Source organism: Osmerus eperlanus, chromosome 24, assembly GCF_963692335.1.
Source record: "Osmerus eperlanus chromosome 24, fOsmEpe2.1, whole genome shotgun sequence".
NCBI lineage: Eukaryota > Metazoa > Chordata > Actinopteri > Osmeriformes > Osmeridae > Osmerus > Osmerus eperlanus.
This window is the reverse complement of record NC_085041.1, coordinates 1,050,406-1,061,413: the sequence shown is the minus strand read 5'-3', so window position 1 is coordinate 1,061,413 and position 11,008 is coordinate 1,050,406. Positions and strand designations below refer to the sequence as shown.

At 52.9% G+C, this 11,008-nt stretch overlaps 1 protein-coding gene across 1 annotated transcript; it reads left to right on the top strand.

Annotated features, from left to right (window-relative positions):
- The first annotated feature begins 1,316 nt into the window (after window positions 1-1,316).
- Window positions 1,317-6,103, top strand: dpt (dermatopontin). Its single transcript, XM_062450700.1, has 4 exons — window positions 1,317-1,638; window positions 5,267-5,392; window positions 5,593-5,700; window positions 5,838-6,103. The coding sequence occupies exons 1-4, from the start codon at window positions 1,364-1,366 to the stop codon at window positions 5,902-5,904; spliced, it is 576 nt and encodes a 191-aa protein (XP_062306684.1). The 5' UTR covers window positions 1,317-1,363; the 3' UTR covers window positions 5,905-6,103.
- The last annotated feature ends 4,905 nt before the right edge of the window (window positions 6,104-11,008 follow it).

Below are 11,008 nucleotides of genomic sequence, written 5' to 3'. Positions count from 1 at the left end.
CTTAGGGGCGGGGCTTAGGAGCACCACCCATGAGCGGTGGCACAGAGGTCAGATCTCAGGATTCGGCTCAGGATGACCTTTGAGTCTCCGCACTAATGGGAGCTGCAGAAGCGACTGGAACCAATGAGGAAGGGATCTTGGACGACTTGCGCAACCTTCCTGTCTTCTTTGCGGTAAGGAACAAAGTGTCACTTCTGACCAATCAGAGCAGGGCACTGCACTGAGGTGCTGGAACAAACCCCCTCACACCAGCGAGTCATGTTGCCATGCTGCCGTGGCAGGTCACCGATCGCCTCGTCTGGCCCTTGATAAGACGGGTTAATGTTTGAATGTGAGAGCTGTGATCTGATGGGCCCTTTCAAGGGTAATAGGTGTTTATTACTGAGACTTTCAGCAGATTGATCATTTACTAGCATCCACCCCACCTGCTGTTTCTGCTCCCTGCTGGTGAGGGTGTGACTAACACTGCTGATTCTGCCCCCTGCTGGTGAGGGTGTGACTAACACTGCTGCTTAGACGCTCTGATGAAGACCTTTGTGTTTCTCCCCCTCACCCATCACCCCCTCACCCATCATCCCGTCATCCCATCACCCCCTCATCCCATCAACCTTTCACCCCATACGGAAATCCCTTCCTGCAGATTGAAACCTGCTGGTTCATGACAGAACGTGAGAACAACTTCCTCTTTCTGAGCTGTGGAGTCACCAGTATGCATCAGCGTCATGGGGTTGTTGGTTTTTAGGATAGGAAGAAATATGAAACTTGTATGAGCTCACCAGCTATTACTGTAATTTACACAATAAATCAGAATAAAGGATTATTTTCAGACAACCTACTGGCTTTGGAGCTCTGTCTGTCTCCAGTTATAACATAACCTTTGTCTTAAACAGACAAACCAACTCTACCTGAGATCCTTTATACAACAACGCTTGACTTTGAAGGATAGCTAGTCATGACCTCTACTATTAGAAACAGGTTTTGAATAAGCCTTTAGACAGCAGTTGACACTATCAAACAATGATGGACCATCGCTAATGATGGAAAAATAATCCCAGTTAAAGACTAACACAAATATTTAAATTACACCAGGCGAGTACATCTTCACCTCACGATCCCTCATCTGTGAGAGAACCGCAAGTCGTGGTCATTTAAGGTGTTCTGCCTCTCTTCACTACTGAGACGAAGCTACTTCTTCCTCACAGTCCACCTTAAGAAAGGTTTCAAAGTTAGCTCCAAACCATTCACATCCTTCTGGCTGCAAAATGCAGACCACTTCTGGAACATCTGGCCCATAAAAGGTCTGTCAGCCGCAGCTGTGAGTGTGTGTGAACCAGCCCGGTCGGAGACGTGGTCGTGATCCGGGATGAACTCCGCTCTGCTGTTCTGGGTCCTGCCTCTGGCCGTCGTGGTCCTGGGCCTGCCTGACGACCTCCGCGACATGGGCTGGGTGAACGAATTCCGGCAGGGCTTCAACTTCCAGTGCCCCCACGGAGAGCTGCTGGTGGCGCTGCGGAGCTACTTCAGCCAGGCCGAGGGCTCCGACCGGCTGTGGAGCTTCGAGTGCCAGCCAGCACCCTGGGGACTGGGGGAACCCTCCGACTGCTGGTGGGACGACCTGAACCGTGCCGGGATGGAGTGGTAAGTGCCCCTCCACGGTCATCGCCTCACGTTGTCAGCCTCTACGCACAGGAGAGGAGAGTGTACTGTAGCAATATTTCTGAGTAGTGTCTGGTGATAATAACAAGCTGTAGTCACTGTTAAGATTTTAATCCCTAAACAGCCACTCGAAGAGTAAGCTGATTGGGGTTGCAGGTATCTGCGGTATGAAATCCACATCTTAGCCAGGATTACATATCAGCTCTGTTTTACCGTCAAGTGATTTCTCGGAGTAAACTCTCCTATAATCCACCACTGATGGGACTTTGTGGGGAAATATGTTCAGTTATGCTTACAATTATGTTAATACATCAGAGACATGGACATTTTGTTCTTTTGTGAACTATTAACATGCAGGTAAAATAATGGTGATATGTATTTATTGGTGAACTGTGCCTTTAAGCACACAGTCACGTCAGAGATGCTCTACGTTGCTGCTGTGGATTCAGATGTGAAACATGGTGTTTATCTGGGGGAGGAAGGAAAGGAGGAAGGAGAGAGAAGAGGGAGAGACATGGAGAAGAAGAGAGTCTGGGGGAGGAAGGAAGGAGAGAGAGGGAGAGACATGGAGAGGGAGAGAGTCTGGGGGAGGAAGGAAGGAAGGAGAGAGACAGAGGGAGAGAGGGACAGATGGAAGGACAGAAGTAGGATGGAGAGAGAGGGAGGGAGCCAGAGACATGGAGAAGGAGAGAGAGGTAGCCAGGGAAGGAGGAGGGAGATGGGGAGAGAGAGGGGGAGGAGGGAGATGGGGAGAGAGAGGGGGAGGAGGGAGATGGAGAGAGAGAGGGGGAGGAGGGAGATGGGGAGAAAGAGGGGGAGGAGGGAGATGGGGAGAGAGAGGGGGAGGAGGGAGATGGGGAGAGAGGGGGAGGAGGGAGATGGGGAGAGAGGGGGAGGAGGGAGATGGGGCGAGAGAGGGGGAGGAGGGACATGGGGAGAGAGAGGGGGAGGAGGGAGAGGGGGAGGAGGGAGATGGGGAGAAAGAGGGGGAGGAGGGAGATGGGGAGAGAGAGGGGGAGGAGGGAGATGGGGAGAGAGGGGGAGGAGGGAGATGGGGAGAGAGGGGGAGGAGGGAGATGGGGCGAGAGAGGGGGAGGAGGGACATGGGGAGAGAGAGGGGGAGGAGGGAGAGGGGGAGGAGGGAGATGGGGAGAGAGAGGGGGAGGAGGGAGATGGGGAGAGAGAGGGGGAGGAGGGAGATGGGGAGAGAGGGGGAGGAGGGAGATGGGGAGAGAGGGGGAGGAGGGAGATGGGGAGAGAGGGGGAGGAGGGAGATGGGGAGAGAGAGGGGGAGGAGGGAGATGGGGAGAGAGGGGGAGGAGGGACATGGGGAGAGAGAGGGGGAGGAGGGAGAGGGGGAGGAGGGAGATGGGGAGAGAGAGGGGGAGGAGGATGGATAAGACCCATCAGAGAGGAGGCCATCTTTGGCCCATCTGCGGGTGACATGTTATTGCTCCAGAGCGCTGAGGGGAAACACAGCTCATGACCACACCGTCATCCATCTTTACCTCGTGCCACAAGCTCATCCACACACAGAACAAACATCTGTCGTCGCCGTCTCCCCCCCCCCCCCTCCTACCCCCCCCCCCCCCCTCCTCCTCATGCGCAGGGAGCAGAAAGGTCTCTGTTAGTACTTCAGACAGGCCTACACAGGTCGTGCCCGGGGGTCAGACTGAGAGAGAACACGTGTCGTTCCTTTGTCCCGTCCTACCTGCCCAGCCTGCACACCCTCCATCATACCTGCCCAGCCTGCACGCCCTCCATCATACCTGCCCAGCCTGCACGCCCTCCATCATACCTGCCCGGCCGCCACGCCCTGCATCATACCTGCCCAGCCTGCACACCCTCCATCATACCTGCCCGGCCGCCACGCCCTCCATCATACCTGCCCGGCCGCCACGCCCTCCATCATACCTGCCCGGCCTGCACACCCTCCATCATACCTGCCCGGCCTGCACACCCTCCAACTGCATTTGCTAAACAAAGCCTCTGCAGGCAAAAACAGACAGGAGTTTGGTTTCTGGAGAACTGATGTTCTGCTAAACACCCGAGGTGCTTCGAGTCCTGAAAGTGTGTCTGACGGTTTGAACAGCTCATGGTCATGTTTACCTTACAGGACCAACACACTCCAGGGTTGAGTGTTGTCTCATTACATATGTGTTTACACTCAAAGATAATAAACCCTCATTAGCTTAAGTTGATATTTTAATGACATCGGAAAAGAACTCTTGGAGGCAGTTCTGTCTCGTGTTGACTGAGGCAGCAGGGATGGAGGCAGCAGGGATGGAGGCAGCAGGGATGGAGGCAGAGGAATTATATTTTACACTATGGGACAGACCAGGGACTGTCTGCCTGCCTGCCTGCCTGCCTGCCTGCCTGCCTGCCTGTCTGTCTGTCTGTCTGTCTGTGCCTGCCTGCCTGCCTGCCTGCCTGCCTGTCTGTCTGTGCCTGCCTGCCTGTCTGTCTGTCTGTCTGTCTGTATAGTATGTTGGTCTGGATCTCCTCTCAGGTCTGTTTGGTCCATCTGGCTGGATCTTCTCTCTCCCCAGAGAGTTACTGTTTATGGTCCTTTCATGGTTCCTATGTTACAACTATTTTCCTGTTTCCTTGCTGGTGATTTTGTGTTTGGCTCAATGTCTTTATGTCTTGGCTGTACGTCAGAAAGGAGCGTTGGAGAGTCAAGCAGGTCTGACTGTGTGCCCTAACCTCTGCTAGCCCTAACCTCTGCTAGCCCTAACCTATGTCTGCTCAGTGATGGTGCGGATGGTTGCCAGCCCTGTGTTGCCATGACAAAGGGCTGTAGTGTTTGTTGCTGTTGTGATGACAACCAGCTGTTTGTAGGGTAAACAGCCTGCACTCTCAACAGACCTGTGTATAGGGAGCGTCACCGGAGACCTGTGGAGATCCAAGAAGCGGTCACTCCTAAAGGGTCCACCGGAAGTAACGTCATAATGAACTCAGACAGCGGATGCTAATGTGAAGGACAGTACAGGGGGGAATTGAACCTGAGATCATCTTGATCTTTTGTCAAAAGCATACTAACATCTATCCTGTGTTGATGCTAGCATCCATGTATCACAGCTCCAGTTGTGAAGCTGGTTGAGAGATTGTGTGTGTTTATCACCTAGACTAGCCTTCTGGTGTAGTCACTCTAGAAACCCTGGTTCTTAAATGCTACAAACTTAATTGGTTTTCATGATTAATTGTTAATGAGTTAAATTATATCAAACTGTCAATTGTTCATCACTAACAGATAAGGTGCAGAGCAGAAAATAAATCTATTAAATGTTAAATGCACAATTAATGAACTGGAAAAGGTTAGTAGAGCTAGCTTGTCCTGTCTGTTGATGACAGCTTTAATCATGCCGGAACAACATACACTCGTCATGTGTATGGAGACACTGTCCTAACACACACACACACTCACACACACACACACACACCCACACCAGGAGGAAGGAGGGTTAGAAAAATGTAATCGGTACTATGGACCATCATAGCGGTGGGTGGAGCAGAATGGTGGAGCATTTGACTGCAGATCAGTGTCATCTTCCATCAGCTGAGCTGTCCCGCTCCTGCAGATCTGGTCAGCCTCATCCTCTGTGTCCAGGTCATCCACCTGCTCCGCTAACGGGCTGGTCGCGGGCGTCGAGAGCAAGTACTTTGAAGCTGTTCTGGACCGAGAGTGGAGGTTCTACTGCTGTCGCTACGGGCGACGCTGCCCCTACTCCTGCTGGTACCCCCTCACCGCTCCCACCTTTCACCCTCCACAACAGGAAGGCCTCCCATCACATTGATAAACACACATCCTTCACTGGCCTGCTTGAATGAACAACGCTCATTAATGAACATGGATGACAGCTTTGATGAAATAATAGTTTAAATAAAAACCATCTTTGTCTTTGTGTCATCCCTGTGTGTGTGTGTGTGTGGCAGGAAGACCATCGACGTGCCTCAGTACCTGACGGAGGAGGCCGAGGTGGTGGTCCCCAGCTACGGGTACTTCATCAGGGGGGCCCAGACCACCTTCAGCGGGGTCCTCAGGTCAGGCGACCCCCCCCCTACCCCCCGAAGGCTTCTCGTCTCCGGTTCCAAGTTCCAAAACATTGTTCTCAAAGTTCCGAGGGCTTTGAAGGTCGTTCTAGAATGTTCTAACATTCCGGTTCCGTTGTGTTCCGCAGAGATCGCCAGTGGAAGTACATCTTGTGCAGGATGACGGATTTCGACTGCGAGTTTGAGAATCTGTGAACGCCGAGTCGACTCAGATGTTTGGTCACTTCATCCAAGCGGCCCTGGCTCGCGCTCTGTCCTGGAGGACAGAAGTCCACTTTCTAATATCATATGGAGGCGCTTCATAGAAATATCCGTACACATTAGACATTATAGACTTAATAAAATCCTATATTGCATTATACAGTCAATGTTTATTGAATAAACCAGAAATCCATCAGGGACATGACATTTGTGTTGTTTGTAAATGCATCGTTTAAAAAATATTAATACAATAAAGCATGTCTTACAGGAGAACGCTGAAGAGATTAGAGCCGTTTAGAGAGGCTGGACTCAGAAGGCTTCATGTTGTAATCCGGCTCTTAGATCATCATAAATGCCTTCACAGCTCAGGTCTGTGAGACTGTATTACTGAACTACATAATCAGAAACGATTATCATCCCCATCACAGTGGGAATGAAGCTTCCTGCACCAGAGAGCTCTCTGAGAGAGGCTTCCTGCACCAGAGAGCTCTCTGAGAGAGGCTTCCTGTACCAGAGAGCTCTCTGAGAGAGGCTTCCTGTACCAGAGAGCTCTCTGAGAGAGGCTTATTACAGTGGCAATAGAGCCTGACTCTCTCCTAGCCAGAGTGGTGTGTGTGTGTGTCACAAATCACCAATGCATTACTAGAGGGAACAACAGTTCAATCACCAGGACAGCAGGCTGGAGACACAGGGAGTGTTCCCTCATCCGGGTTACAGAAAATCTGCTGTTTCAACAGAGGTAAGTAGATGGATGGATGTCAGAGACAGACAGGTACTTTCTTCATCCTCCAGGGGAAACACTGACTGTCTGCGGCAGGATCCATGTCAATTTCATTCCTCATCCATTGATGCCTGTCAGCTCCTGGTCCCAGCTTCCCCGCAGACTGGCCCTGGCAGGGCCCCGGAGGGCCTGCAGCCTGGCCCTGCGGGGTGGATCTGGGGCAAGGCCAGCTCCTTCTCCGTGTCTGGGAGCCAGCCAGCAGCTTTCAGCAGCCAGCAGCTTTCAGCACAGTTTGTTTATGGCCACTGGAGTCTGGAGGCGTAGAGCCAAGTGCCACTGAGGGACACGACTGTCCCAGGGGCTCTCGTCTTCTGATGAGCCACGTGTCCAGAGACCCCGATCCCCCCCCCCCCCCCCCCACACACACACACACACACCCTGCCCCAACACACAAACACAGACACACGCTTCCCCTCAACCCCTCCATCCCTCGGGGGAGGAAGCCTGCGGCTCCAGCTTGACCACAGAGGGGAAGAAGATAGAAGCCCTGCTGAGCAGATGCTCATCCCTGTACTGCAGCACAGCTGAGCAGCTGTCTGGTCCAGGGTTAGGCTACTCAGGGCTGGGCCTCCTGGCCACAAAGCTGCTAAGCTCTCTTAAATACCATCTCTTTTGGAATCTGGTTACCCAGGGTGTAATTATGGGATGCATTTGAGTTTATACTAAGCGGAGCAATGTGGTGGAACGCAAGAAGGAACTTTGTTTTTTTACTCAGAATCAACAACAACTGCATACATCATGTCAGCAAGTGAAGCAAGGATCACACGTACTGGAACATCCTGAAATCAACAAGTGACACCGATTCAAGATTAGTTCTTCATCAGATCTCTGCGGTGATGTGAGAACATTGTGTGCAGAGATCATGAGGGTGATAATGCTCTAGTACTGAGCTGTACCCAGAGCTGGAATGTGAGAGCTGTGAGGTGTGTGAGTTATATGAAGGTGAGCAGGGATGTCCACTGTGTGTGTCTGCTCTGTGTGTGTGCGTGTGTGTGTGTTCTCTTCTCTGAGGTTGACCCTGGCCTGGCTTCACCAGAACAGCTCAGCCTGTGTGTTTATTTAAGGAGGGTCCTGAGATCCCCCGGCTAGTCTTACTGGTGATGAGGACAGCTGCCTCGCCTGAAGGCTCTCTCTCTCTGTCTCTCTCTCTCTTTCTGTCTCTGTATCTTTCTCTCTATCTCTCTTTCTGTATCTTTCATCTCTCTCTGTTTGTGTGTGTGTACTTTGTGAGTTGACATGTGAAACAGACGTGTAAGGAGAACAGGTAGAGTCAGGAGTTGTGGCGGTGACAACAACACGAGCCCTCGCGTGTAAACAGCATCACCAACGCGTCGACAACCATGTTCACCTCGCTATTAATAGGACGACCTGGAGATTCCACTCTGCATTGGCAACAGAACGGAGTCCCTTAACGTGTCTGTCATCCTGTGAGAAACAGCCTGGGGCCTGGCAGGGTGTGGGGGCGGGGTGTGGGGGCGGGGCCAGGACGGGCCGGGGGGGGGGATCCAGAATCCCAGAGGAAAGTGCTCTATTAATGGGTGGCACCATGACAGCGTCCCTGGGTGATTTCCAGGAAGCCTGTCAGAATGCCTTGGGGGGCCTGGGAGGCTATACGGGGGGCCTAGGGGGCTGGGGGGGCTGGGGGGAGGGGGGTTGGGGGGGCCTGCCTGCTGAAGGTCAGCCCCCCCCTCCCTCCAGCAGGCTCCTGGTGCTGAATACTAACGTGTGCTGGATTGTACATAGGGCTGAAAAACGAAGAAAGCCCACTCTCTCAAAGCTGCATCCTGTAGCTGTTAACTGAAGGTCCTGAGTTCGGCCTCCTCCACCTCGTTCCCATCTCTGTCTGCTGAGCGAAGAGCAGAGACCTGCACGGAGGCCCAGTGCATTGTGGGAGAAGAGATGTGTAAGATGAGCTGGGTGATTTTAAGACAGTGATTCCTAGCCCTCCTGTGCTTTCTCCCTCTTTCCCTCTCTCCCTATCTCTCTCTCTCTCTCTCTCTCTCTGCCTCTCCCTCTCCCCTCGGGCAGAGCCCACAGACAAAAGCATCATTATCACTGCCTGCTCCTTCATGGGTGTGATCAGAGCAGTCACGCAGAATAAATCTAAACTTTATAGCCTGTGATGAGTGGAGCTGAATGGAGCCGCGACCAAGCTGACTGCTCGTTACTTCACCTTAACGTGAAGACTCCAGTTAACAACTGAAACTTTCCGGCACAATTCAATAGCCATTCTACTGCCTCTTCCGTTCCCCTCATTAGTCATGTAAAGTTTATTCACTGCCAGTTGTGTGGAGTGTCCGGAACATTCCAGGAAGATCACAACAGGGATGTTAACAAGAAAGGGGGTACTCCACTGGAAAGGAAAACATACAAAGAGGTTGTCCTAACAGTGGATCTTGCTTCAGGTGGAGGTGTGTAAACAGAGGGGAAGATCGTCCTGCTTGTTTCCGGGCCGGGCAGGAGAGACCAGTCTGAGGCAGGAGAGAGCGATCTGAGGCAGGAGAGACCGGTCTGAGGCAGGAGAGACCGGTCTGAGGCAGGAGAGACCGGTCTGAGGCAGGAGAGACCGGTCTGAGGCAGGAGAGACCAGACTGAGGCAGGAGAGACCGGTCTGAGGCAGGAGAGACCGGTCTGAGGCAGGAGAGACCGGTCTGAGGCAGGAGAGACCAGACTGAGGCAGGGGAGACCGGTCTGAGGCAGGAGAGACCAGTCTGAGGCAGGAGAGACCAGACTGAGGCAGGAGAGACCGGTCTGAGGCAGGAGAGAGCAGTCTGAGGCAGGAGAGAGCAGTCTGAGGTGAGTGTTGTGTTACAGTCTCCTCACCCCACTTCCCACGCGTGCAGCTTCCTTACAGCGTCCTGCCCTCACAGTCTTCCAATAAGACACCGGCTGAACTGTTAGCTTTTCATTCTGTTTCATGAACTTTCATCCGCCAGAACTGGTGCCGGTCTCCATGTGTTTCGTGAAGAAATAATTGGCTGCCATTGGCTGCCATTGGCTGCCGTGACAACATGGCTGCCGTGACAACATGGCTGGGTCTCTCCATTTCTGTCGATCGCTATCTGTCGTTTTGTTAAGGTGTATGGAAAAAAATCACGTTTTTCCTACAATGCACTTGGGATTCATGAATGAATCTTAGTCATGATTACGGTACCCTGATGGAACACACACTCTTTTCTATGCCCTCTGCTGGGGAATTTCCATCCCGTAGTGTCACCTCATTGTTGAGTCAGACCTGTTGTTGTCTCGGTACCCTAGCTCCTCCCACTCTGGGAAGGTTGTGTTTGAGCATGTTCCATGACCTTCCCGTGACCCTGCTCTTATAGAGCAGTCAATAAACAGTGGCTGTGTGTTCACCACAGTTACACACCCTCAGCCCCCAACAAGTAAACAGAACACCCGGACTGAGGGGGGGGGGGGGGGGGGGGGGGGCGATACGTTGACCTGGAGGCCTGGAGGTACCAAGGTCATGACCCCTCCCTTCTCGGCCTGAATAGGCCCCATAACTGTTGCAGGATAACAACCCTCCCAGGGTTAGAGGACTGGAGCCTTCTGATCCAGTCCTCTATAGAACCCACTTCCTCTACAGACCCACTTCCTCTCCGAGCACACGTTCCTGTACGGAGCCCTGAGGATCCTCCTGGCCTGTGACCCCGGAGGAACCTGCGGACACAACAACCATTGTCTCTGCGAGTGCAGGGATACGTCTGTAAATATTCCTGTCCACGCTTGCATTGTGCGGCCGGCACGCACAGCCAGTGTCGGACATGCTGCTGGGAGGCTGGCGTCACCAGAGCGTGTCTCTGGACAGGAGAGGGAATCTGAACAAGGTCTGTTTGCAGAGTCAACTGATCACAAACTCTGTACAGCCATAGAACCAGCTCCCCATCCTCTCTCGCTCATCTCTCTCGCTCTCTCCTCCCCTCTTCTCCTCTCCTCGCCCCTCCTCTCCTCCTGTTTGTGTGTGGTGGCAATACTGCTCTCTCCAGGTAGTGTGTGATGGAAAACTACTCCCAGCTCCATGGCAGCTGTGCTCATCTCTCTGTGCTCATCTCTCTAGCAGTGGACCTGGAAGCTCCAGAGCCAGGAAAGGAGAGATAAAGTGATCTCTCCCCTCTCTCTCTTCTTCTCTCTCTCTCTCTGTTCCTCCCTCTCCCCTTATATCTCATCCCTCCCTCTCTCCCTTCGACTTTCCCTCTGTGTGTATCCCTCCCTCTCTCTTATCATCCTCTTCCTTTCTCTCCCTCCCTCTCTTCTTTCCCCCTCCCTCCCTTCCTCTCTGCCCCCGGCTGTGGTCGTCCCCACACAGAGCAGGAG